General features: G+C 58.4%; 2 protein-coding genes across 11 annotated transcripts in view; one reads left to right on the top strand and one right to left on the bottom strand.

The window, feature by feature from the left end:
• CAPN12 (calpain 12) lies at nt 3,719–17,080 on the top strand. Of its 5 annotated transcripts, XM_003481847.4 has the most exons (21): nt 3,719–4,438; nt 4,776–4,845; nt 5,141–5,259; nt 5,443–5,576; nt 6,517–6,685; nt 8,061–8,135; nt 8,209–8,294; nt 8,370–8,444; nt 9,059–9,222; nt 9,318–9,547; nt 10,019–10,030; nt 10,211–10,419; nt 10,722–10,764; nt 10,853–10,912; nt 11,414–11,471; nt 11,843–11,913; nt 12,003–12,065; nt 12,902–12,980; nt 16,180–16,296; nt 16,394–16,452; nt 16,530–16,699. In XM_003481847.4, the coding sequence occupies exons 1-21, from the start codon at nt 4,202–4,204 to the stop codon at nt 16,554–16,556; spliced, it is 2,157 nt and encodes a 718-aa protein (XP_003481895.2). In that variant the 5' UTR covers nt 3,719–4,201; the 3' UTR covers nt 16,557–16,699. The 5 variants fall into 5 exon arrangements, 4 of the variants coding, with proteins under 4 accessions (XP_003481895.2, XP_020950005.1, XP_020950004.1 ...); XM_021094346.1 differs by having other exon boundaries at nt 16,394–17,080; XM_021094345.1 differs by having other exon boundaries at nt 16,180–16,452; nt 16,530–17,080.
• ACTN4 (actinin alpha 4) overlaps nt 16,998–26,446 on the bottom strand; it is a 72,166-nt gene continuing 62,717 nt past the window's right edge. For 2 of the 6 annotated variants that reach the window (XM_003127120.5, XM_005664596.3), the window contains exons 12-22: nt 25,713–25,863; nt 23,078–23,186; nt 22,761–22,901; nt 22,493–22,675; nt 22,262–22,396; nt 21,192–21,371; nt 20,232–20,378; nt 19,388–19,468; nt 19,012–19,077; nt 18,320–18,478; nt 16,998–18,237 (exon numbers count right to left, since the gene is read on the bottom strand). In XM_003127120.5, coding sequence (XP_003127168.2) covers nt 18,079–18,237; nt 18,320–18,478; nt 19,012–19,077; nt 19,388–19,468; nt 20,232–20,378; nt 21,192–21,371; nt 22,262–22,396; nt 22,493–22,675; nt 22,761–22,901; nt 23,078–23,186; nt 25,713–25,863 — 1,511 coding nt within the window. In that variant the 3' untranslated portion in view covers nt 16,998–18,078. The remainder of the gene's footprint in view (nt 18,238–18,319; nt 18,479–19,011; nt 19,078–19,387; nt 19,469–20,231; nt 20,379–21,191; nt 21,372–22,261; nt 22,397–22,492; nt 22,676–22,760; nt 22,902–23,077; nt 23,187–25,712; nt 25,864–26,446) is intronic. The other 4 variants (XM_003355883.4, XM_003355885.4, XM_003355884.4 and 1 more) reach the window with 4 other exon arrangements.

The raw sequence follows: 26,446 nt of genomic DNA, 5'->3' as shown, positions 1-26,446 counted from the left end.
ATGCCAGATCCTTAACCTTCTTGGCCACAAGGAAAGCAAGTCTCTTGGGATTTCGATTGGGCTATTTTTTTTTTTTTTTTTTTGTCTTTTGTCTTTTTGTTGTTGTTGTTGTTGTTGCTATTTCTTGGGCCGCTCCCGCGGCATATGGAGGTTCCCAGGCTAGGGGTTGAATCGGAGCTGTCGCCACTGGCCTACGCCAGAGCCACAGCAACGCAGGATCCAAGCCGCGTCTGCAACCTACACCACAGCTCACGGCAACGCCGGATCGTTAACCCACTGAGCAAGGGCAGGGACCGAACCCGCAACCTCATGGTTCCTAGTCGGATTCGTTAACCACTGCGCCACGACGGGAACTCCTGGGCTATTATTATTATTATTATTTGTCTTTTTAGGGCCGCACCTGAGGCACATGGAAGTTCCCAGGCTAAGGGTTGAATCGGAGCTATAGCTGCCAGCCTACGCCACAGCCACAGCAACACCAGATCCGAGCCGCGTCTGTGACCTACACCACAGCTCACGGCAACAGCGGATCATTAACCCACTGAGCGAGGGATTGAACCTGCAACCTCATGGTTCCTAGTTAGACTCATTTCCACTGCGCCACAATGGGAACTCCTGGGCTATTTCTTTTCTTTTTTTTTTTTTTAGAGCCACACCTGTGGCATGCAGAAGTTCCCAGACTGGGGGTCCAATTAGAACTATAGCTGCCAGCCTACACCACAGCCACAGCAACTCAGGATCCGAGCCGTGTCTCTGACCTACACCACAGCTCATGGCAATGCCAGATCCTTAACCCACTGAACAAGTACAGGGATCGGACCTGCAACTCATGGATAGTAGTCAGGCTTGTTACCAATGAGCCAGGGTGGGAACTCCCAGAAGATCAATTTATAAATTTACACAGGTTCCACTTATTCTGTCCTGATTTCTCACACTGGGCCTCTTCCCTCTAAAAGTTGCAAAAGTGGGAGTTCCCCCGTAGCACAGTGGATTAAGGATCTGGTGTTACTGTGGCTCAGATTCGATGCCTGGCTGGGGAACCACCATACGTAAGAGGTGGGGCCATTTAAAAAAAATATTGCACAGTAACTGGTGTCAATGGAAAGCCTCGCACTCATTACTTCACTGAGCCTCTTGCTTGCCAATTTGCACAGTGTTTGATCTCACATGGTTTTTAGTTGCTCCTGAGTGCTCTACGCCACTACCGAGGAGAGACCTTCTGGGCTCCCTCGGGGACATATAACAGTTAAGGGGGACCTTTGGTAACCCCTTATCTTGACCCTTGCTAAAGCAGATCAATGGGAAGAGCAAGGACCTATTTGCAGACTGATCTTCGGCCCTTGCCTTTTTAATCTAAGTTTGGTTTTTCAGGTTACAGCAATTCAAGATGATGGTTAAGGGTGGGGGAAAAAACTGTAACTGCAATGTATACATCTAAGGATAACCTGACCCCCTTGCTGTACAGTGGGAAAATTAAAAAAAAAAAAAATGATGGTTAAGCAGGGATTCCAACCACTCCTTGGAACAAATGCTGCAAGAATAATAGCAGAGGTTGCCCTGGGGCCCCTTGCCAAGGCAGGGTGGACGTTCCATGGCCCCAGTTAGGTAGGGTCTACAGGTCCCACATCAGGTTGAAGAAGCCGCAGAAGACGGACCATCGCCCTTCATCCTCCCAGTAAAGATGTTTTGGGATCCACATCTCTTCAGAGGGAATTTGAGGTAGGAGATAGATGAGCCCCTGGGCTGAGAGCAGCTGCAACTGGTTACCCTGCACGGAGCACCTGCTGCTGGTCCCCTGCTGAAGCTTCGAGAAGGGAACAAACTGGCCGATTGGGTGCATCCTTGTAGAGGTCCTGGCCTGACACCTGCGCAGAGAGGGCCCTCAGTGTAGGGGAAGGATGGAAGGAGGGAGAAGAGGCCAGCTGAAATCCATGTTGGCTGAGAGAGGCGCGTCCATACCGGGACCAAATGCGGAGGTGATCGGTAGGGAAAACTGCCCCTATATAAGCAACCCAAGCCCCCCTACTGCGCTTGCGTACATCTCTTGCTGTCGGCGGCCCCGTGTGCTCGGCCACCGCGTCCTGCTTCTCATAAATGCGTTTAGCTTCTTCACAACCTTAGTCTGCCGACTTCTTCAAAGAAGACGAGAACCAAGATCCTTCTTCCAGCTCTTCCACCGCCAGAGCTGAAGGAATCCTTTGGGGGCTCCGGCATCCTTTGGGGGAAGGAATACTGCTCCCCTGAACCCCAAGCCGCAGGTGGGCAGGATGGGGTGTCAGGGTCGCTGGAGGGCCAGGCTCCTAGCCTCGGACAGGTCGGTGCAGAGCAGCCCCGCCATGGTCAGCCCCGGGCTGAGGTCTGCCTTGCCAGGGAGGAGACACAGGGTTGGTTTTGGTTTTGTGGGGTTTTTCTTGGTTTTTGGTTTTTGTTTTTGAGGAGGGGAGCGGTGGGGTGGGGCACCCAGGCCCTGATGATTAGGGTTTGTTGGGTTTTTTTTGCTTTTTAGGGCCGCACCTGAGGCATATGGAGGTTCCCAGATCAAATCGGAGCTGTAGCTGCCAGCCTACACCACAGCAACACAGGATCTGAGCGGCATCTGCAACCTACACCACAGCTTATGGCAACACCAGATCCTTAACCCCACTGAGCGAGGCCAGGGATCAAACTGGCAACCTCCTGGCTCCTAGTTGGATTCGTTTCTGCTGCGCTGCGACGGGAATGCTGGGTCTTTTTTATTATTACTATTTTAGCTTTTTAGTGTTGCGCCCATGCCGTATGGAAGGTCCCAGGCTACGGGTCGAATCAGAGCTACAACTGCCGGTCTACACCACAACAACGCCAAATCCAAGCTGCATTTTCGACCTACACCATAGCTCATGGCAACACTGGATCCTTAATCCACTAAGTGGGGCAAGGGATCCAACCTGCATCCTTATAGATACTAGTTGGGCTCATTTTGCTGAGCCACAACAGGCTTCAAGCCGGGTTTTTTGTTTGTTTTTTAGTTTTGTTTTGTTTGCTTTTTAGGGCCGCACCCGTGGCATCTGGAGGTTCCCAGGCTAGGGATCGAATCAGAGCTGTAGATGCTGGCCTACACCACAGCAACGCCAGATCCGAGCCGCATCCAAAACCTACACCACAAGCAACACCTGATTCTTAACCCACTGAGTGAGGCCAGGGGTTGAACCCGCATCGTCATGAATACTAGTCAGATTCGCTAACCTCTGAGCCACAACAGGAACTCCGAGATGGGGTCTTGATGGCTCAGAGTTCCACTGGGGGTGACTAAGGAGTTAGGCCAGGGAGAAGAATGGACAGGGACAGGTGGGGGGACACGCACAAGACAGAACAAGAGAAGAAGATACACAGGAAGGGATCTAAAGACAGAGATGGAGACAGCAGGAGCTCCGGAGAGACACAGATACAAATAAACAAAAAATGGAGAAACATGGGAGTCGGCCATCATGGCCCAGCGGAAACAAATCTGACTAGGGAGCATGAGGTTGCAGTTTGGATCCCTGGCCTTGCTCAGTGGGTTAAGAATCTGGTGTTGCCATGAGCTGTGGTGTAGGTCGAAGACACAGCTCGGATCTGGCGTGGCTGTGGCTGTGGTGTAGGCCGGCAGCTGCAGCTCTAATTGGACCCCTAGTCTGGGAACCTCCATATGCCTTGGATATGGCCCTAAAAAGCAAAAAAAGAAAAAAAGGGGGGGGGAGACGAAGAGACGAGAGAGAAGATGAGGCCAAGATGGAGGAGAGAGATAGGGCGGCAGGCAGAGTGAGAAACTGTCAGATGGAGACCCAGGGCTACAGTAAAGACACCTCCCTGCCCTCCTCTGCCCCACAGGGGGAGGCTCAGAGGGACAAGCTGCAGAGATGTGCCTCCCACACTGACCTCCTTCTAGGCACTCCCACATGGCAGCCAGTCCTCCTTCAGCTCTGCCCACCTTCCCTCCTGCTGCTGGCCAAGCCCATTAAGCTACCGCCCTGGCCACAACTGAAGGCCCCACGCCCTGGGGAGGAAAGCGCTGAAGAGGCGTCCTTGCTCCCCAGCACCCCAAACCATCAATTAGTATTAACGAGGGAGGATTCCTCACTGCCTAAAGACCCCCATCTGGACTCAGGGGGAGCAGAGGCCCCACCCCCGTGACTCAGGCACTTAAAGGGCCTGGAGCCAGCCTGGGAGCCCACAAAGGGTCCGGATGGCGTGTGGCAGCAGGAGAATCACCATCCAGCTGGTGAACGAGGAGGCAGAGCCCGGAACCAAGGGCCCAAAGCCTTTTCGGGGCCAGAGCTACAGAGCAATCCAAGCAGCCTGCCTGGATGAGGGCATCCTGTTCCGAGATCCCTACTTCCCTGCTGGCCCTGATGCCCTTGGCTATGACCAGCTGGGGCCGGACTCCGAGAAGGCCAAAGGGGTGGAATGGAAGAGGCCCCATGTAATGTGTGGATGGGGGCTCGGCTCCTGGGGCTGATGGGGGAGGTGGCTGCGGCTTGGGTTTGAGGAGGAGGGGGGTCTGGGGGTTCGGATTCCGGGCCTGGGGGAGGACGGGTCACTGAGGGCTCCAAGCGAGTTCGGCCATCCTGGGTCAGAGAGGCTGGGGGAAGCCAAACACCAGCCCACAGGCTTTACAAGCCTCTCCAGGTAGGAGTTTGGGTTGGAGGTGCTCATTACTCTGGAGCAGTGAGGGCAGGCGGGGACCCGGGCACCTGTCCTCCCAGTTGTTCCTTCCTTCTCTTTGCTGGCTGAGGCTTGGACTCCCCCGTCTCCCCCAGGAGTTCTGTGCTGAACCCCAGTTCATCTGTGAGGACATGAGCCGAACAGATGTGTGTCAGGGGAGCCTGGGTGAGACCACCGAACCTATGTTGAGCCTCCCCCATCCCTGTCCCCCTCCATCTGCCCCCTTCCGTTGGCCCCATCCCTGCCCTCCTTCCTCCCCCTCCATCTGCTTCCCTCCATTCCCACCCATCCCTGCTCCCTCTCCTTCTGCCCCCACTCCTGCCTGCCTTCTGCCCCCCTCCATCCGCCCCCCTTCTGTCCCCATCCCTACCCCTCAGCCTCTCCTCTCCCGATGCCTCGGTCCCCCTCTTTCCACACTCGCCCTCTTTGCAGGCTCCCCCAATCCCAGCCCTTCCTCCAGGTAACTGCTGGTTTCTCGCGGCCGCTGCCTCCCTCACCCTGTACCCCCGGCTCCTGTGCCGGGTGGTCCCCCCGGGTCAGGGTTTCCAAGATGGCTACGCAGGTGTCTTCCACTTCCAGGTAAAGCTCAGTTCCTCTGTTCACGCCTTACTTTCCCCCATGGTGGTGTGGGTTTCATAGCTGACTCTGTCTCCTTGGGGTCGTAATTCCTGGACTAGTACAGAAGGGTCAGAGGTTGAGGTTGGGGCCAGGCAGGGTTAGGGGTCAGGAGCCGAGCCTGGGTCCTGCCCCTTCTCCCACCAGCTCTGGCAGTTTGGACACTGGGTGGACGTCGTGGTGGACGACAGGCTGCCTGTGCGTGAGGGGAAGCTGGTGTTCGTGCGCTCGGCTCAGCGGAACGAGTTCTGGGCCCCGCTTCTGGAAAAGGCCTATGCTAAGTAAGGACCCCAACACCCGCAGCAGCATCCCCAAGCCCCCTGACTTCTGGGACCCTCTAGACACCCCACCAAAGATCTCAAACCAAGGTACAGCTCACGGACCCTCATGCCACACCATCGCCTGAGGACCTCAAATCCTAAACACCTCCCTCAGTCACCATTTCACAGAAAATATTTCTAGACTCTCACCCGACACTCAATTCTGGAGGAGCCCGAAGCTTCATATCAGGCCTCAGTCACCAAATCTAAGACTGATCCCCTTGGAGAACCTGTAGTCCCAAGACGATCTCTCCTAATCCATCGAGAAACCCAAGCCACCTGCAAAATATTGGGGATAAACCCTGGGACCCTCAAATCTTCACTTTGCCCCATCCTGCAGGTCTGAGATCCCTGACAGCCCTATAGGGATCACCCCCCTGGGCCCACCATTAGGATGGCCAAGCAGTGTAAGGGATCACCCCCCAAAGCAGACACAGCCCCCAGGATGCCCGGATATCTAGAGCTCTCCTCTGGCCCCTAAATGATGCAGCCCCGAGGGGCCCGGGAGCCACCGAGCTGATTTCCAAGGGCTTCCGGGGTGCGCCCTCCTCAAGAGCCTACAAGTCTTGGAGCTCCTGCTGTGGCGCAGTGGGTTAAGGATCAGGCTCATCTCTGTGGCATTGTGGTTCGATCCCTACCCAGTGCAATGGGTTAAGGATCCAGTGTTGCCACAGCTGTGGCTCGGATTCAATCCCTGGCCGGGGGATGTCCATATGCTGCAGGTGTAGCTGAAAAAGCCAAAACAAACAAACAAACCCAGAAAGAAACAAACCCCAAACCTACAAATCGTGGGGATCTCCCCGGGACCTCACAACCGGAGACAGAGGTCCCTCCCACCGCAGGGTGTGCCTGAGATCCTCTCACATGGCTCAGACACCGCACCCCAGACCTGCTTCCACAGGCTCCACGGCTCCTACGAGGTGATGCGAGGCGGCCACATGAATGAGGCTTTCGTGGACTTCACAGGCGGCGTGGGCGAGGTGCTCTACCTGAGGCAAAACGCCTCTGGCCTCTTCGCCGCCCTGCGCCACGCCCTGGCCAAGGAGTCCCTCGTGGGTGCCACAGCCCTGGTGAGAGAGTCAGATGCCCCTGGGGACCCACCAAGCCCAGAGCACAGTCTCAGCTGGAGGGCGGCGTGTCCTATGTGGGCCTCCTCTCTGCTGTCACTGTCGGCTTATTCTCTCTCGTAAATCAAACATGAGCAAGTCAAAAAGACACTTACTTATGTGCTCTCAAAACTAATTAAGCTTCAGGCACAGCTGGATCCAGATGCTTAATGGATGTTGTGAATGCGTCTTTTCTACTATTCTTGGTTCTGCATTGGATCCACTCTCAGGCAGGCTTTCCTCTCAGGGGCACACAAGTGCCCCCCACAGCTGAAGGTCCTCCTGCCACCCTGGGGGTGCAGTGGGGAAAAAAGTGCCTCTTTCTGAGAATTTCAGGAAAAGTCCCAGGATTGATTTTTTTTCTTTAATTTTTATTTTTTATTCGGAGCATAGTTGATTGACAGTGTTGTCATTTTCCGCTGTACAGCATAGTGACCCCAGGATTGATTTTCACGGGCTTAGTTTGGGTCCTGTGTCCTTCTGTGACCCAATCACATACTCCTTGACTGAAGCCAGTCATTGACTTAATCCTCTACTCAGTTACTGTTACTGTCTCTGTCTTTTGCTTTTCTCTGCTTCTTTCTTTCTTTTTTGGGCCACACCTTCGGAATATGGAGGTTCCCAAGCTAGGGGTTGAATTGGAGCTGTAGCTGTCGGCTTAGGCCACTGCCACAGCAACACCAGATCCAAGCCTCGTCTGTGACCTATACCACAGCAACGCTGGATCCTTAACCCACTGAGCGAGGCCAGGGATCGAACCCTCAACCTCATGGTTTCTAGTCAGATTCGTTTCCACTGCACCACGACAGGAACTCCTCTGCTTCTTTCCCTTTCTGTTCTGTATCTTTCTTTGTCCCCATGTCTCTGCCTCTCTTTTTTTTTTTTTTTTTTTTTTTTGGTCTTTTTAGGACCACGCCCGTGGCATAGGGAAGTTTCCAGGCTAGGGGTCTAATCAGATCTGTAGCTGTCAGCGTACTCCGCAGCCACAGCAATGTGGGATCTGAGCCACGTCTGTGACCTACTCCACAGCTCACGGCAACACTGGATCTTTAATCCACTGAGCAGAGCCAGGGATCAAATCTGTGGATACTTGTTGGGTTCGTTAAATGCCAAGCCACATAGGGAACTCCTGCCTCTCTCCTCTTTAAGTCTGTTTCGGCTTCTGCTCTCCATCTGCCTCTCTCTTCCCTTTCACTTGCCAACTCCCACACCCTCAAGGAGCCCTGCGCCATTCAGTTGGGTACTGAGGGTGACTCCTGCTTTGGTGGCTGGAGGTGGCAGGGCTAAGAGGAGCAGCCACCCTCCTGTCCCCCACTGTGTCTCCCTGTCCTCTGCCCAGAGCGATCGGGGCGAGTACCGTACGGGAGACGGGCTGGTGAAAGGACACGCATATTCTGTCACAGGCACACACAAGGTGAGGAACCCGGGGGGGGGGGCTTCCGGAGGTGTCCAGGCACCAAGCCCCCCAATGACCATGCCTCCCATAGGTGTCACTGGGCTTCACTAAGCTGCGGCTGCTGCGGCTGCGGAACCCGTGGGGCCGCGTGGAGTGGACCGGAGCCTGGAGCGACAGGTGGGATGGATCTGGGGTGGGTGGGTGTCTTGGGGCACCCCGGGAACCCCCCCCCTTAGGCCTCGGTCTCCACAGCTGCCCGCGCTGGGACGAGCTCCCCACAGAGTGGCGAGATGCCTTGTTGGTGAGAAAGGAAGACGGCGAGTTCTGGTGAGCAAGTTCACCTCTGGGACGGGCGCCAGGCTGGCGGGGTCAGGGGGGCCCGTCCCGGGAGAGGTTCTTGGGAGTGGCTGCTGGCAGGGGGACATGGTCCATACCTGTGGTAATTTGGGGGTCTGGTTCTCTTTCGGGAGGTCAAGGAACAACCAGTTATATTAGGGGAATTTGGAAACCTAGTCATCTCTTGGAGGGTGAAGGGGGCTGGGGACAGGACAACCGAGGGAGGCTTGGTAACATGGGTTGGGGTTTAGCAATATTGAGGGGCTGAAGGATACGTGTTTGTCATAGAGAGTTGGAGGGTCTTGATGTTTGGGGGATGAAGGCAATTTGACAATATTTGGGGGGAGTTGGGCTCTTGGCTGTTTGGGGAGCATTTCTGAGGACCTAGAGAAATCTGAGGGCGCTGGAGGGCTCTGATTTGGGGGTCAGTTCTGGTGACATGGTATTTGGAGAACTGAAGTGTACCTGGCAACAGTTAAGGAATTTAGGGGGCTTTGTGATTTGAGGGTCACTTCTGGGGCCTTGAGGTGTTTGGGAGCCTGGAGTCCTAGAGAAGAAGGGGCTGGGGCAGGGTCTGACCGCCGCCCCCCCCCCCCCCCCCCCAGGATGGAGCTGCAGGACTTCCTCTGCCACTTCGACACCGTCCAGATCTGTTCACTGAGCCCGGAGGTGCTGGGCCCCAGCCCGGCTGGAGGCGGCTGGCACATCCACACCTTCCAAGGCCGCTGGGTGCGTGGCTTCAGCTCTGGCGGGAGCCAGCCCGGTGCCGGTGAGAGCCAGAGGGCGCCCTGGAGTCAAGTGGGGGGCAGTGGGGGAGGGAGGCTGTGGTTGCCTGGGTAACTCCGCTTCTCTCTTCTGTATTAGAAACCTTCTGGACCAACCCCCAGTTCCGGCTGACGCTGCTGGAGCCTGATGAGGAGGATGAAGATGAGGAGGGGCCCTGGGGGGGCTGGGGGGCCACGGGGTCACGGGGCCCCACGCAGGGGGGCCGCAATCCCAAGTGCACTGTTCTCCTGTCACTCATCCAGCGCAACCGGCGGCACCTGAGGGCCCAGGGCCTCATGTACCTCACCGTGGGCTTCCACGTGTTCCAGGTGGGACCCCAGGCTGAGCAGAGGTCACGGGGAACTGAGCGCGTGGAGGGACGTGAGGCCAAGGAGGGATCGAGAGGGGTCAGGAGGGGCTGGGGGAGGCTGAGGGGGGCAAAGGATGGGGACCGAGGGTCAGAGTCAGGAGGCAGAGGAGGAAATTGGAGGCAGGGGGTCAAAGAGAGGCTGAGGGGCTAGGGATGGTGCCTCTGGGGGTCAGATACAGAGAGGCCGGGGGTCAGAAGGGCAGCGGGTGGAGGGGTCAGGAAGGAGGCAGAGAAAGGGCTGCAGGTGGTGCTGAGGCTCAGGGAGGGGACCGGCAGGGAGCAGTACTTGAGGACACAAACGGAAGGTGGGGGGAGTCCAGGAGAGGCAGGGGCAGGGGCTTGGAGGAGGGGTGGGAGGGGAAGAGAGAGGGCGTGGAAGGGGGGGAACTTTGAGGGCCGACCCCCCCCCCCCCCCCGGCTCTTCCTACAGATCCCGGAGGAGGTGAGTCTCAGATGGGACTCGGGACTCCATCCATCCCTGTGCCACCCCCAGGGGTTCGGATAACCTGAGGACCTGAGGCAGTGCTTGGGGTGATGGGAGACCAGCGGGTTTGGGCAGGGCGGTCTGGAGGGGGCGGTGGGTGGGAGGCCAGGCGGGTGGTCACGCTGTCCTGTCCCCCAGTTGCTGGGCCTGTGGGACTCCCCGCGCAGCCGCGCGCTCCTGCCGAGCCTGCTGCGCGCTGACCGCTCGCCCTTCTGCGCCCGCCGCGACGTAAGCCGCCGCTGCCGGCTGCGCCCCGGCCACTACCTGGTGGTGCCCAGCACCGCCCGTGCCGGCGACGAGGCCGACTTCACGCTGCGTGTCTTCTCAGAGCGCCGCCACACCGCCATGTGAGCCGGGCACTAGATCTGCCCTTGGGAATCCTCTGACCTGCTTCCTAGCCCCCATCCCCCACCCCCCACCCCCATCCCCCATCCCCCACCCCCCACCCCCCACCCCCCATCCCCCCATCCCCCCCACATCCTCCCCACATCCCCCCACATCCCCCATCCCCAGCCCCACCTGGGTCAGCCTGGACCCCCACGATCCCTCCTAGACCCCCATTTCCAGCGCTTGACAACCCCAGCTGGGTGAGCAGCCCCTCTCCCGTCACCTCCGTCACCTCCCGTCACCTCCCATCTGTAATTTGCAGGGAGATTGATGACGTGATCAGCGCGGACCTTCATGCCCTCATGGTGAGGGGCTGCTTTGGGAGTGGGCAAGACAGTGTGTGTGTGTGGGGGGGGTCCTCTTGTCCATAACTGGACTCCCCCCACACAACAGGTCCCCTACATTCCCCTGGAGCTGGGATTGGAGCAGCTGTTCCAGGAGCTGGCAGGAGAGGTGAGGAGGCTGGGCAGGGAGCAGGGGGCTGCCCCCCCCCCCCCCGCCCTTCCCCCTTCCTAGTCTCTCATCTTGCCTTAGCTTCTCCATCTCGCTATGCTTCCATTTCATGACCTTTTCTCAAAATGCTCATAACCCTTCCCTGCCTCAGGGCCTTTGCTCAGTCTCTACCCTCTGCCTGGGCTCTTCTCTCTCCCTTCACAACCCCTGCTCCTCCTTCCAGTGTGCCCTGCTCTGGAAGCTGTGTCTGACCCTCCCCAGGCTGGTGGGCCACTTGCCCTCTGGGGGCTCCCATGGCCCAGGGCTTCCCCATTGCAGCCCTGACTGCTCAGGGGACAGGTGTCTCTCCCTCCCTGGACTTGAGCTCTGAGAGGGCAGGCCTGGAGCGCTCTCTGTCTCAGCTGTGTCCCAGCATCACCCAGCAGGCTGTGTGGGCCACACTGGGCTATTGGTTGAATGGTTGCCTGAGCATAGCCTCGAAACCGGTTCTCTCCCTACTAGGAGGAAGAACTCCGTGCGCCTCAACTCCAGACCTTGCTAAGCATTGCCTTGGAGCCTGGTGAGTTGGGGACCAAGAGTGGACCCCACAGTACCCCCATGTGTGTTTAATCCACAATGTTTCTGGGAGTCAAGCCAAGGGAATACTGGGCTCAGCTTGGGAGCATCTCCCCTGTGGTCAGACCAGGCCCATGGCCAAGGCCACGGCTATAGCCACTCATAATCCCTCTTCCTCTAAAGGAGAAGTTGGGGAGTATAGCTGCCTTAAGCAACTCAGGCCCCCTTGTCTGGGTTCAAATCCCAGCTCTGCGGGTTTCTGGCCATCACGTGACTCTCTGCACCTGCCCCGTACCAAATGGGGATAACAAGAACCTCTAGCACTTACGATGATGGCCAGGATGCAGGCAGTGCTATTTTTGTTTTTCCCTGTAGCCAGGGCCCATGCCTGGACCCCTAGAGAGATCGGGCTCAGGACCTGTGAGCAGCTGCTGCGGTGCTTTGGGGTATATGATGGGGGCAGAGCCTGGGTAGGGAGGACGGCCTCTGCTTCCCTTCTTGGGACATTGACCTTAACCAGCTGCCCCATCCCCAGCATGGGCGAAGCCTGGCCCTGTACCACTTCCAGCAGCTCTGGGGCCACCTCCTGGAGTGGCAGGTAAGGTGGGGGGTGGGCAGGGCCATCCCGTCATGGAGGGACTGAGGTGCTCTGTGGGCTAGCGGGGGCCCTGGGGGAAAAGGCGGCCCTGGACCTCGGCAGGCCAACTTGGATGGGCCTGGCTGGGATGCCCTGCCCCATCCACCCCCTTTTTTTGTCTTTTTTTTTTTTTTTTTTTTTTGGTCTTTTTAGGGCCACACCTGTGGCATATGGAGGTTCCTAATTGGAGCTGTAGCTGCCAGCCTATGCTACAACCACAGCAACACCAGATCCTTAACCCACTGACCGAGGCCAGGGATCAAACTTGCGTCCTCATGGATACTAGTCTGACTCGTTTCTGCTGAGCCATGGCAGGAACTCCCCCATCCACCCCTTTGTGGTCCTTCTCGGGACACTAAATAGCTCAAGGATGGAGAGCAGAATCTGATCCTGGGTGGGAATCCCAGCCCCAGCCCAGCCCCTTTGAGTCTGTGTTACCCAGAGGCCTTTGCTTGTCTGCCTGTGCGAGGTGATGGTGGCCACTGCTGGATCCCAGGAACTGGTCCCATGCCTCCCCATGCTGCAAGTGACAAGCCACTGGTGCTGGAACCTCACCAAGCCCTTTGTGTGCGGGGTGTCAGCTTGTGCTCAACCACCCGCCTAGGCCGGGCCCCTCATTCCCACTTCACGGCTTGGGCAACGGGTGCAAAGAGGTTATCCGCTTGCACACAGCAGCCAGGAGGCAAGGGAGCTGGGGTGGGGAACCCAGGCCGATGGGCTCCGAGGCCTCCTTTCAGCTGTTTTCAGGGTGCTCAGGGGCCTAGGGGGTGGGACTGACAAGTCCCCTCCCTGCCCAGGCCACATTTGACAAATTCGACGAGGATGCCTCTGGAACCATGAACTCCTACGAGCTGAGGCTGGCCTTGAACGCAGCAGGTATGGACGGAGGTCTGCACGATCCTGGGTCTGGATCTGCTCCCCCTCCTCCCGTTCTCCTACCCACCCTGCCAGCCACAGAGCCCTCACCTTAGTTTGGTGCCGGCTCTTGGAACTGAAGGAGGCCAAAAGGGGAGCATCCTGTGTGGGGGAGGGCACCTGGTGGGGGGAGAGGGGGGAGCTTGGATGCTGTGTGAGAGGCCCCAGCCCCCAGGGCCTCATGGTGGAATATCCCGGACTCGAGGACTCCTTGGGTGGCTCTGAGCGCACAGAGTCCACCTTCCCAGAGCTTGCGTTTCCCTGTCTGTAAAATGACTAATACACAGGGCAGCCGGGAGGAGCCTGTGGGATGGAGCCCAAAGGGCTTAGTGCTGGGGATGCAGCTTCCACTCCCGCAGGCCAGCATGCCCAAAGGAAGGCTCCTACTGAAAGGCTGAGTTCTTCCAGGAGATCTAGATCGGCCCCACTCCGTTTGTGGGGAGCATGAAATCCTGGCCCAGAAGCAGAGCCAGGGAGGACCACATGTCCTGGGCTCTGAGGTTAGGAAGTATGTGAGTGTGACCTGCCCCCCACCCCACCTTGTGCACAGCGGGTAGGGGCTGGGACCAGACACAGAGCTCCTAGACCCCACCTCACCCCACCCCAGGGCTCATCTGCCACAGCAAAGGGGAGGATGAGACCTGGGGGGATAGGAGGTTGTGGGTTATGTGACCAAGAGGCAGGGGGAGACCGGCAGGGGGCAGTCAAAGGTCCAGGGAGGTGCAAGCAAAGGGCTCAAGACAGAGGGGGAGTGGGAGTTCCCATTGTGGCGCAGCAGAAGAAAGAACCTGTTCCACAAACACCCCCTGAACCCCGATTTGTTCCCGGTCCTGTGCTGGCTGATGCTGGGGATTGAGGGGTGACCAGAAGTCCTTCCCTGACCTCACTCACCCACTTCCCTACCAGTCTTGGTGCAGCCAGAGCCACCAATAACAGTGACAGCCCAGAGGGGCAGGGCAGGGAGCTGTGGGAGCCCAGAGGAGGAACCCAATGCTGCTGGCTGGGGTTGAGCATCTGGGTGGGAACGCTCCAGGCCAAGAGGACAAGGTGTTTTGGGCAGAGGGAACCTCCTGTGCAAGGGGAAAGCAAGACGAAGCTCAAGGTCAAGCGGAGAAGGAGGTGGGGACGGGAGATGAGGTGCAGCCTGTGAGGGCCACAAGGGGCCCTGGGAAGGGGTAACCAGGTGGTTATGGTCACTAGGGCCCAGTCACCTAGCTAGGTAAGGGGCTTCACAAGTAGTAACAGGTTTTTGTTTTGTTTAGGGTTTTTTTTTTTTTTTTTCTTTTTTGCCTTTGATGGCTGCACCCATGGCATATGGAAGTTTCCAGGCTAGGGGTCAAATCAGAGCTGCAGCTGCCAGCTGCCACCACAGCCACAGCAATGCGGGATCCTTAACCCACTGAGCTAAGGCCAGGGATTGAACCCTCAACCTCATGGTTACTAATTGGGTTTGTTACCACTGAGCCACAATGGGAACTCCCACAAGTACCAGCTCTTAAAAGGCTCTGTTGAGATCCCTCGGGGACATTTTGAGGACGGCCATTCTGGCTGGCATAAGGTGGTACCTCGTGGTAGTTTTGATTGGCATTTCTCTAATGATCAGTGATGTTGAACATCTTATGTTTTGGCCATCTGCATGTCTTCTTTGGAGAATTGTCTGCTTGCTTAGATCTTCTGACCATTTTTTGATGTTTTTTTGGGTATTGAGCTGCAGGAGGGGTTTACATATTTTGGAGATTAATCCCTTGCCAGTCATTTAATTTGCAAGTATTTTCTGCCATTCGATGGGTTGTCTTTTCGTTTTATTGTTACTCTAGGAGGTGGATCTGAGAAGACACTGCTGTGGTTTATGTCACAGATTTTCTTGAGCCTATGTTTTCCTCTAAGAGTTTTATAGTATCTGGTCTTAAGTTTAGGTCTTTAATCCATTGTATTTTTGTGTATGGTGTTAGGAAGTGTTCTAATTTCATTCTTTTGCATGTGGCTCTCCAGTTTTCCCTGCACCACGTATGGAAGAGACTGTCTTGTCTACACTGTACATTCTTGCCTCCTTTGTCATAGATGAGTTGACTGTGGGTGTGTGGGTTTAATTCTGGGCTTTCTAACCTGTCTCACTGATACATTTGTTTTCGTGCCAGTACCTACTGTTTGCTGCTGCTGTTGTTGTTTAGGGCCACAGCTGTGGCATATGGAAGTTCCCAGGTTAGGGGTTGAATCGGTGCTGCAGCTGCCAGCCTATGCCACAGCTACAGAGGTCTAAGCTGCATCTGCAAACTACACCACAGCTTGCAGCAACACTGGCTCCTTAACCCACTGAGCGAGGCCAGGGATCAAACCTGCATCCTCATGGATACTGGTCGGGTTCGTTAACCCCTGAGCCACAACGGGAACTCTGCATACTGTTTAGATGACTTTGTAGCATAGTCTGAGGTCAGGGAGTCTGATTCTTCCAGCTCCATTTTTCTTTCCCAGAATGGCTTTGACTATGCTGGGTCTTGTGCTTTCAAACAAACTTTAATAAAATATTTTGTTCCAGCCCTGTGAAGAATGTCCTTGGTAATTTGATGGGGATTGCACTGAATCTGTAGCTTGCTTTGGGTAGTATAGTTCAGAGATGATTTTTTTTTCCTCCTAGTCATACATTTTTATTACTCAATGAATTTATTACATTTGTAGTTGTACAATGATCATCACAATCCAATTTTATAGGATTTCCATCCCACAACCCCAGCACCTCCCCCACCCCAAGAGATGATTTTAAACTTTAGAAACCGCCCCTGATGTGGAGCATCAAGAAACTGTCTCCATATGGGACGGATCTTTTTTTTTTTTTCCTCCTCCTGTGTCCACGAGCAAGAATTCTGCAGCGCTGAAAGGAATAATGCTATTGATATAGTTAGATGTGCCAGACCCTGTCCTAAGCTCTCTACATAAAATATCTTCACATGACCTGATGGGGTAGGGCTGTCATAGCCCCCATTTGACAAATGAGGAAACTGAGGGCCAGGGAAGTGAAGGGAGCTGCCCATGGGCTCACGTGGCAGAGCTGGGATTGGAGAGGCGGGACCAGGCCCGCTGGTGTCTGCTTTCCCGTGGGAATGGGGTGCCATGCTGAGGCAAAGCTCAGAGGGCACCCAGGCTCATACATGGCCTCCCCCAGGCTTCCACCTGAACAACCAGCTGACGCAGGCCCTCACGAGCCGCTACCGGGACAGCCGTCTGCGTGTGGACTTTGAGCGCTTTGTGTCCTGTATGGCCCAGCTTCTCTGCCTCTTCCGTGAGTACCATCACTGGCCCAGGCGGGACAGAGGGCCGACGTCACCACAGCAGGGGGACCAGGGAGGTGGGCGCTCACCCCACCCTTCTCTGCCCAGGCCACTGCAGCCAGCACCTGGACGGGGGCGAGGGAGTCATCTGCCTGACCCACAGACAGGTGAGCCTAGACTGGGGGATGGGGGCGCTGGAGTGCCGGAGTCCCCTGCCTCACGCCTCCTGTCTTCTGTCACCCAGTGGATGGAGGTGGCCACCTTCTCCTAGCATCTCAGCACGGAGCACCTGCAGCTGGAGGCAGGAGAGCTGCTGGGAGCCCTGTCCTTCCCGCCTCCCAGCCTGGGCCAGGATTTATGCCACAGGGAGGGGCTGAGGCTTCAGCATCAAGCAGTGGGTCAGAGCCTGGCCGTAGGCGCCAGCCTGCCTGGAGTTGATTTCTGGCCCCACCACGCACCCGCTGGGTGACACTGAGCAGGGCACTGTGCCTCTGGGTTTCGCTCTCCTCACCTGTAAGCGGGCATGGTAACAGCACGTTTCTTGGGCGGGCCATATACCCTTGGCGGGTTCCCAATAGCTTGCTCACTTTCACACACTCGTGGGAATGGGCATCATGGCTCCCCCACGCCCCCACCTCCCTCCGGGTACAGGTGCTCTATTGTCACTCTCCTAAGTGGAGAAAGAGGAGGAGAAAAGAGGAGACTCGAGGAATCCTTAAAAATATTACATGTTTTATTATCCTGTCCCCAGAAGGGTGGTTTATCCAGAAACCAAGAAAAAAAAAAAAAAAAATAGAATAAACTCAAAAAAAGGGGGCGGGGAGCAAAACCATCCACTAACAGGCAGCTAGGCCAGCAGCCCACCCTCCACCTCCGGAGGGTCCCCAGAGACCCACGCCCGATGGCAGACATCAGTCAGGAGCTGGGGAGGGGGCAAATCAGCTATGTCTTCATTACGGGAGCAAGAGGCGGCAGAGATATGTTGCTAGGTGAATATATATTTATATAATAAATCCGTAAGTTAATAAAGTAAATAGTAATTCTCTGAAAGTTTTAAATTTTTTTTATAGTTTTTGTGAATTTTTTTGTTTTTTTTTGGTGTATTTTGTGTGTGTATGTGTGAGGGGCTTAGAAAATCGGATATGCAGGTCCAGACAAAGCAGGGGGGTGGCTGGCTGGGAACGGGGGGGGAGGGAAAGTGAGAGGCTGGGCGCCCAGCCCCGCTCCTCTGTTGCAGAGAGAGGGGACAGAGCTGCACCCCCTCCTGGGGCCTCGGCAAGGGAGGGGAGAAGAGCAGGCAGGTCCTCCTTCCTGGGGGTGGCTGTGGCGCCCTCTGCTGGGCCCACTGCAGGCCCAGGCAGCTCCGGGACAAGGCACGTCAGGCTTTGGCCTGGATGTGGGAGGCCTTGAAGGGACCTCGGGGGCAAAGGAAGGGGTGAGGGGCATTCCTAGGGCTGGGAGGGAACATGTTTTGCTATGGGATCCACCGTCCCCTCCAAATAGTTTAAAAAAACCCAAAACCCAACACATCATATACATTTCCCAGACCAGGAGCCTGACCCTGGACGTGTCCCTTAGGCTGGTCCAGGGGAGGGGAAAGCTTCCCTGGCATCTGACACACAGACAGAGAGGAGAGAGCCCGCCCCAGCCCCTCCCTGCCCCCCGCCCCCCAGAAAGGACTGCCAGAGTGCTTTGCATAGATACAGAGTCAGGAGCTGGGAGAGAGACAGCCCCTCCTGGAGGCTGTGACAAGGGCCATCCGGTCAGGGGTTCTCGTTGGGGGGGGGGGGCCCTCACAGGTCGCTCTCGCCGTACAGGGCTGTGGAGAAAGACTTGTAGTCGAGGGCGCCGGGCACAGCGTCGGGGCCCTGGTACGGCGCCATGCGGGCGATGCAGTACTCGGCCTGGTCGGGCGGCAGCTCTCTCCGCAGCTCCTCCGCCGTGATGAAGTTCTGGGGGTGGCAGGGTGGGGCTCTGGGTCACCTGGCCCCTCAGGCGCTGCCCCGACTGCCTCCGAGGAGGTGTCCCCCTTACCTTGTCGCCTGCCAGGACCTTGAAGGAGGCGATGACCTGGTCGGCTGTGTCGGTGTCTGTGGTCTCCCTCGACATGAAGTCGATGAAGGCTTGGAAGGTCACGAGGCCGCTGTGGTTGGGGTCGACCACGCTCATGATGCGGTTGAACTCGGCATCGCCCTGCGAGGGGGTGGGTGGGGGACAGGTGGCTTTTGAGCGGGGGCAGGGCGGCCTGGCCCTGCCGGTGGAAGCTAGACCCGGGCCGGAGAGCAGGGCCTGAGCCCGGCGCACGTGGCAGGCGTCGTCACCCTGCCTCCGAGGGGCTTGGCTCCCGCGTGCCCCAGACCTGGGGTGGGTACCCTCCGCCTCTCCCCTCCCACATTTTTGGGAAGCGGGGAGTTGGGGTGTGGATCAAACAGATCTACTGCTCCTCGGCCCTGGGCTCACAAGTTAGCTCTGGAGGGCAGGGAAGAAAGAAAGAAAGAGAGAAAAGGGGAGAGCGCGGAGGCCTGACTCCTCTCTCCGGAGACTTCCAGAAAAGGAGGGGGGAGGCTCAGGGAGTCATCGGAGGGACCCCAGCCCAGCAGATGCAGCGGAGGAGGAGGGAGGCTGCGCTGCTCTGGCGGAGGGGTGTCCCCGAGGACGTGGAGACTCTGCAGGCGGGGGTGGGGGAGGAGAGGCACGGCAGCGAGGGGGAGGCAGAGGCTGCATACCAGGCTGTATCCTGTGGAGATAAGCAGAGCCCTGAAGTCATCGGAGTCCATGCTGCCTGTCTGCTTCTGCTCGAGGACGCAGGGACAGCAGAGGAGGCCGGGCCCAGAGTAGGCAAGAGGGGCCGCCCCGTGTGCACAGCAGGGAAACGGGACAGTGTGGGGAGCGAGGGAGACAGAGGCGGCCCCGAGGGACCGAGGAAGGGGGAAGGTGTCCAGAGAGACACAGGGCAGGAGGGAGGCAGGAGAGCCGGTGAAATGGCACACACGATGGCAAAGGTGGGGGGGACGGCCAGAGGGAGGGGAGGCAGAGAGAAGGAGAGAGAGAAAGAGAAGAGCAGTTAATGCCACGGTCCGCTGGGGCCCAGGGGGCGCGTACCTGCCGGTCATTCTCCACGTCGTAGCCCAGGCTGATGAGGCAGGCCTTGAACTCCTCCGGCCCCAGCGCCCCGCCGTGGTCCTGCCGGCGTCCGAAGGCAGGTATGCGCAAGGGGCAGCACGGAGGTGGGGAGAGGGGCCGGGGTCCCATGCAGAGGGCGGGGGGAGAGGGGCACATGGGGGAGGGAGACACAGAGTTAGAGGTGATGTGGACAAGGCGACAGCCAGGGTGGGGCAGGTGCCGAGGGCACGGGGGCCTGGCGGGTGGTCGGAGGCCTCCCCCCACCTCTTTTGGGCCAGAGCAGGGGTGGGAGCTGAGAGGTACAGGGTTGAGGCTCAAGTTCCAGGACTCCTGGGAGGGCCGGGGGAGCTCCCCTCGCTGCCTGTCCTGCACAGGACGCTGGGTCCTTGCCTAACAGTGCAGAAGGCAGCAGGTGACACATCAGGCCCAGCAGGGCAGCTGGAAATTGGGCCAAACTGGGGCTCAGGGCCCTTCTAAAGGGGCAGCCAGACCAAGTCTGACTCTGAAAGACTCTGTGGGTGGGTGTGGCCATCGATGGATTCCTGGGTCCTGGTCTGTTCTGGCTACTCTGGCAGGTGGGGAGGAAGTCCGGCCGGGAGGGCGTGGGCTCCCCTCTCGCCCCCCGAGGGAAACTGCCCATGCCGTGGCTCAAGGTCACGCACCTCTGCACGCTTCAGGGGCTGGGGCCCTGCCAGCCCCGGGGGAGTGGCCTCTGATCCTAGCAACTGTGACACGAATGGATGGACAGATGCGAAGACAGAAGGGGCGAGGTGGGAGGTGACAGCGGGGAGGGAAGGTGCCCGGGGCAGTGGGCGCCGCTCACCTTGTCGAAGTGATTGAAGGACGCCCGGAACTCCTGCATCTGCTCTTGGCTGATGCCCTTGGCGTCGCGGGTGAGGATCTGGTTCTCGACCTCGTTGATGGTGCGGGCGATGGTGGTGAGCAGCTGCTCCCAGCCCACGCGGATGTGCTGCGGGAGGGAGGGGCCCGTGAGTGCGGGCGGCTGGCTGGGCAGAGGACCGCTGTCTCTCTAGCCGAGGGGGGCTCGGAACTGGGCGCTCCTTGCGTGGAGGATGTGTGGCCTGCGGTTGGGCCGGCCCTAACTCCCCGAAGGCCCACCCAGCTGCGGCTCCTGTGCACACAGGGACACAGGTGCCCTCCTGCCTCTGCCCACACTGGGGTTCAGGTCTCGGTGGGGCACAGCCCAGTGGACCCGGCAGAGGACCGGGTCTTGACCCCTGTGCCAGGATCCACACGGAGACCTTGCAGAGGCATGCTGGGGGATGTGTAACTATTTTTCTGGAGGGAAAGACACTCTCACTTTTTTTGCTGGTATCTTCGGATTTGCATGGTCTAAGTACCATCGCTATGGACCATTTCAAGCCACCAACATGATGGCAACCACGACGCTTTGACCCAGTGCTGAGCTGGGAGGCAGGACACCCCCTCTCCCCCCGCACAGGCTGACTGGATCTGTGTCCGCAACTGCTGAGGACACACTGCGGGTAGGTGATGCTGCCTCCCAGCTCTCCTGGGCGCTGGTTCTGAGATGTGTGTTGTCACGGTGACTGGAGAGCAGTGATGGGGAAACTGATTTTTAGAAACAAGTAAACATTTGATCTAGTCTTTCTGGTCAGAGTGAAAGAGGAGAAAGAGGAACGAGCAGACGCCGTTTGGATAGAGCGCAAAAACCACTTAGAGTAAGGCGGCCTGGCCTGGGCTGCTCCAGGGATCCGGTGAGCTGGGGGAAGGGAAAGTGGGGTGTGGGCCATGGCGGGCGTACCTCCATGGTGTAGTTGGTGTGTTTGTTGTCAAAGATGAGGGCCTCCTGGATGAGCTGATGCTGCTGCTCCAGCAGGTCCAGGTTCGGCTTGTAGTCCACAATGCTGCGCTCGTACTGCTTCAGGTGGCTCAGCTGGTCTTCCAGCGTCCCGTTCATCTCGATGGAGATGCGGCCAATCTCCTGCACGGAGGGAGGGGCTTCTGGGGGCGAGGCTGCTGGACTCCTGTCCCTGGCAGCCCCACTGCCAGGGTGCCCTCCTGGAAGGCCTGCTGCTCACTGACCGTCCCTTCCAGTGGGACAGCAGCCTTGATGCAGTTTCTGTACCAATGCTTCCTAGGGCTAACCTCGTGGCACTCCCCTTGACTCCCTGTGAGGCCTAATGCTGGGGCAGGCCTGTTTACAGAGGCGGAAACTGAGGTCCAAAGGGAGCAGCTTATCACAGTGAGAGGCAGTGCTGGGACCTGAACCAATGTTCCTGAGCGTGAGCACCCCACGCCCGGCCTCCTGCAGTGAGCTGTGCAGCTGGCACTGAGCACAAGGCCCACCTGGCCAACCCTTTCTGGGGCCCGTCGTGAGGTTCAGAGAAGCCACTTGGGTCAGTGAGTGCCTGGTGCATAGTGAGCGCTTGGCCAGTGGTGGCCCAAGTGACAGCTGACATGGTTAGCAGCCTCCCCATGGCTGGGTCACACGGGCAGAGGGCATGCTGGGAGGTCTGAGGGCTCACGATGGGGCTGATGTAGAGCAGAACGCAAAAGCGTTTGTTGAGGAGATGAAAGAACAGTTTTCACCCCCTTTTAGAGATGAGAAAACTGCTAAGCAGAGATTAAATCATGTCCACATCGAGGGCAGGGTCAAAACTCGAACCCACCTCCGGGTGCCCCTTGGCCACGTTTCCCTCTGGATGGCACTGCCATTTCCACCAGACAATCTCATCCACCCTCCCGATCCCATGGGGCCATCAGGGCCCCCAGCCTGAGGGCCGGGGTCCAGCTCCTCAGGGAGGGCGCTCTTCCTTGACACTGCCGCGAGGTTCTCCTGGGCCCAGCAGGGCCGGGGCGCCGCACCCTCACCTCCATCTTGGTCTGGATCCAGGGCCCCACGATGTTGGCCTGGCTGGCGAACTGGCGGCGGAGGTGCTCGTTGGACTGCTGTTTGCTCTGCTCCTCGAGGAGGGCGTGGTCCCGCTTGGGCACCAGCTGCTGCACCTGGGGAGGGGATTCGGGCGGGCGGGAGCGGTCAGGGTGGCAGCCCCCTCTCCCGGCTGGCTCTGCCCCAGACCTGCCAGTGCGGGTGCCGCATACCTTCTCCCACTTGGAGTTGATGATCTGGGGGGTGACAGTGGTGTAGGGGTTGCTGCCCGAGAGTTTGATGTGGTTGCTCTCGGCGATCCTCTGGGCCTCCTTGTGAATGGCCAGGATGGCCTCCCGTTCCCGGTCGGCGTCCGGCAGCGTCGACTTGAACTGGTCGTGGGCTGAGATCAGGCCCTGGCGGGTGGGGAAGAGGAGGGTGAGAGGGCGGCCGGGCCCCATGGAGGCCCCGGAGGCAGGAGAAGGGCGGGCGGGCGCCGACCTCGATCTCCTCGATGGTGTGGACGATGAACATGTCCTGCAGGTCCTCCATGGCACTCTCCATCCAGTTGTTGAAGGGCGCTGCCCGCTTGGCGTACTCCAGGTGCAGCTGGTCAATGGTCTCCAGCTGCTTCTCTGTTTTCTGGCGTGTGTGGGACGGGGACGGGGACAGAGGCGGATCAGATGGTGAGCAGGAGGGGTGGATGGTGGGAAGGGTCAGGGGAAGCTTGTGGGTCTGGGCACCGTCCCCCCTACCAACCCCCAGCCCTGAGGACAACGGGGCACTGAGCTCCAGCGGTGGCAGGGCCCCCTCCTCACCTCCAGGGCCTCCCTGCGGCTGTGGGTCAGAGAGCCAAGAGCGTCCCACTGGTCGCAGATCTTCTGGCAGCGGGTGTTGACATTATGGGAGTCGTAGTAATCCAGCTCGCTGTGGGCCGGACAGGGGGTGATGAGACCCCGGCAGGGCAGTCAAGGGTGTGCTGACCCATCTGCCCACAGGTGCCAGGGGACATCAACATTTAAGGACCTCGGCCACCAATCCCTCTGGCCCAAGGGAGGAGGGATCTGCAGGGGAGGGGCTCCCAGAGCCCGGCCCTCAACCACGCTGGTATCTGGACTGCTTTTCCCATCGAAACCAAGTCTGGTTAGAGAATGAGCTCTAGTCGTTAGAGAATAAGGACTGGCGCCTAGTTCCCTAGCGGTGACTTCAAGCTCTGCGATTTTGTCTTTTTTTTTTTGCTATTTCTTGGGCCGCTCCGGCGGCATATGGAGGTTCCCAGGCTAGGGGTCTAATCGGAGCTGTAGCCACCGGCCTACGCCAGAGCCACAGCAACGCAGGATCCAAGCCGTGTCTGCAACCTACACCACAGCTCACGGCAACGCTGGATTGTCAACCCACTGAGCAAGGTCAGGGATCGAACCCGCAACCTCAAGGTTCCTAGTCGGATTCGTTAACCACTGCGCCACAATGGGAACTCCAAGCTCTGCGATTTTGAACTTGTGTGACCCTGGGCGTGCGACTTCCTTCCAGATTCCTCAGTTTTCTGGTCTGTGAAACGGGGGTGGGGATGAGGTGGAGACCAAGTTACCCACCACAGGTGAAGTGCGGAGAGCGGCCCTTGGCACCCAGTAGGTAAGAGGAGCAACGGTTATTTATTAAAGGCCATGTGTCTACTTCAACGGGTACTGACTCACCGGCAACCTCATCCTAAGCCCTCGACGACATCATCAGGGAAACACGTGGGCCGACTGGGGATGGGTGTGATGACTGCGATGACTGAGGCTGCAACACGGAGCTGCCGGGCTCGTTCCTGGCCCTCTGCCCCGGTTCCCCCTCATCGGCCCCTTGTGGGCTCTAGCCTAGGGAGCTGATGTGTAGGCAGAACCCTGGGGGCCCACGGGTGGGGGACAGGGAACAATCTGGGGAGGAACAGGACCGGGACCCAGGACATAGGGATGGACTCGCCGGCAGGATTACAAGGGCCGGGGGAGCAGCAGGCGCTGGAGGAGGAGCAAGGCCGCGCTCCACCGGGTGGGCAGGTGGCCTGGGCTCTGATCCGGTCTCACCCGCTCCCGAGCTGTGTGACCTTGGGCAGGGCCCTTGGCCTCTCTGTGCCTGTAACACAGGATTGCTGGGGGATGAAATGAGCTGATACAAGCAGAGCACCGAATGCTCTGGGTTTTCGTCATTGCCATTAATCAACACTCAGCCGAGTCGTCCATCCAGGCTCATCCTGGCCGGCCCTCCATCCTCTGACTCATCTTTGGGGGAATGGACAGCACCCCAAGCAGCCCTCCCCTTCTCCTCCAGGGCCACTGTCCAGAAAGCTGCCTTGGGGACTGCCTGTTCCCTGGCTGTTCCCCACTGCCTGGGAAAAAGGCTGGCCTAGGATTACCCCAAGTCTGTTTCCCACCAGCTTCCTGGGGCTCGCCTGTCAATAAGGGACCTGCCCGTGTCCCACTCCCTGCTAGTCCTGTGGAAGGTGGATGTCTGCGGCTGTGACCTCCCTCTCCTTGGCCTGGGCGTGCCAAGTGTAGGAACTTGATCCTAGAGGAGCTGCAGGACCTCAGAGGGTGTCCCCAACAGGGACGCTACATCCCTAGTACTGTCTCTATGGTACATTCTGCTTCTGAGCAAACAGGGAAGCCCCAGAGCAGCTGGGCAGTGTGGAGAGAGCGAGTCAGGGGGAAGCTGGCCCTGCCTGGCGGCGGGGCTCCACCAAGCATCACCACTTAGCCCCAGTCTTGAAGGAATCAGCAGGGCTTTGGGGAGGACGGTGACCAGGGTGGGCTGTCTGTGGAAAGGGCAGTTCCAGCCAAGGATCCTATTTTTGAGCAGACGGCTATTTTGGGAGCCCTGCTGCCCCTCCAGGGTCTGTGGATTTTCCATGAAGTAATGGCCCAGGCCTCCTACTCCCTGGGCCTGGACTGCTGCTGGCCGCCGCGCTGGTGGAATAAGGCCCCCTTTCACTGGCTCTGGAGGCTCAGTGTACTAACTGTGCGCACACGTTTATCTGACTCGGGCAGGGAAGGGAGGGCAGAGAACCGGCTGCCTGGAAGCTCTTACAATAAGTGTATTCTGCGCAGGAGAGGGAAGGGGCTGTGCGGAACAATGGGCTCTCTGTGCAGCCATCCCTCAGGGAGCAGCGGGTGGGAGCGGTGGGGGCCAGGCCGCCCACGACATCAGGGGGCCAGCAGGTCTCCTTGGTGTTGGCAGAGGGACCCTGCCAGCCTGAGGAATCAGGACGAGGGGCCAGCGACCTCCCTCTGCTGGACAACCTAGATGCCACTGTGTCTCTCGTCCAGGGTTCACACAAGGTGGGCAAAAGGCATCACCCCACAAGGCCCTTACCTGGCATTGAAAGGAGGGGGGTGAGGACACCCTGCTCCACCCGTGCCCTGGGCAGGGCGCTGGAGGAGGAGCAGGTGGCGGGACCCACAAGCCCACACGTACTTGAGCTCCTGGGCGATGGCCGCGATCTGCTCCACGCGGTCCTGGTGTGCGGCCAGGTCACTCTCGAAGGCCTCGTGCTTGCGGATGAGGGCTTTGATATCTGAGAGGGTGGCCGTCTCATAGTCCCGCTGCTTCAGCATGGCCTCCTTCCCTGCGGGGGGTGGAGGGCAGGGGTGCTTAACAACAGCGCCGTGGGGGTCCAGGGCCTTCCAGAACCTTTCCCGTGCCCTTTGCAGGAATCTCTAAGCCCAAATGTATCCTGGATGGAACTGGGTTGGGGGGCCTGAGACAGATACCCCAATTCAAACTGTGTGTTCTACACGTAGTCCGTTATGGGTACACAGTAGGAATTTGGATTGTGCTGCGACGGCTGGAAAAGCGGACGCCCATCTCCAGATCTGGAGAAGCGGGTGGGGCTGCGGCCACGCCCGCAAAGTGGGGAAGGGGGAGCCTGACCATGGGACGGAGCCTCTGCCCGCACCGTCCTGAAGGCTTTCTATGTGCGGGGCTAGAGGGGGGCGGGGGGGCAGGGCCACTGGAGGAAAGCTGTTATTAGCTCCGGAGCCTGGCTAATTACACAGCCCAGCACAGAGCTCAGGCGAGCTCTGCAAGCACAGGAAGGTCCTGCAGAGGACCCAGGGGGAACACTGGCCTGGAGAGGTGGCTGAACCCCCAACCCCTAAAGCTCAGAGACCCCCTCCTCAGCTGGCATCAGAAAATCTGACCAACGGCTG

The sequence above is a fragment of the Sus scrofa genome, chromosome 6 (assembly GCF_000003025.6).
Source record: "Sus scrofa isolate TJ Tabasco breed Duroc chromosome 6, Sscrofa11.1, whole genome shotgun sequence".
Lineage (NCBI taxonomy): Eukaryota > Metazoa > Chordata > Mammalia > Artiodactyla > Suidae > Sus > Sus scrofa.
Note: the sequence above shows the minus strand (reverse complement) of the source record. Positions and strands in the feature narration are given on the sequence as shown.

What these genes read in the sequence shown, in the direction of transcription:
- CAPN12 (XM_021094345.1), top strand. Translation starts at nt 4,202, where the DNA reads ATGGCGTGTGGCAGCAGGAGAATCACCATCCAGCTGGTGAACGAGGAG. An exon ending in GAGCGCCGCCACACCGCCAT is followed by an intron (nt 10,420 to 10,721) that starts GTGAGCCGGGCA and finishes TGTAATTTGCAG; the next exon opens with GGAGATTGATGACGTGATCA. An exon ending in GCCACCTCCTGGAGTGGCAG is followed by an intron (nt 12,066 to 12,901) that starts GTAAGGTGGGGG and finishes CTCCCTGCCCAG; the next exon opens with GCCACATTTGACAAATTCGA.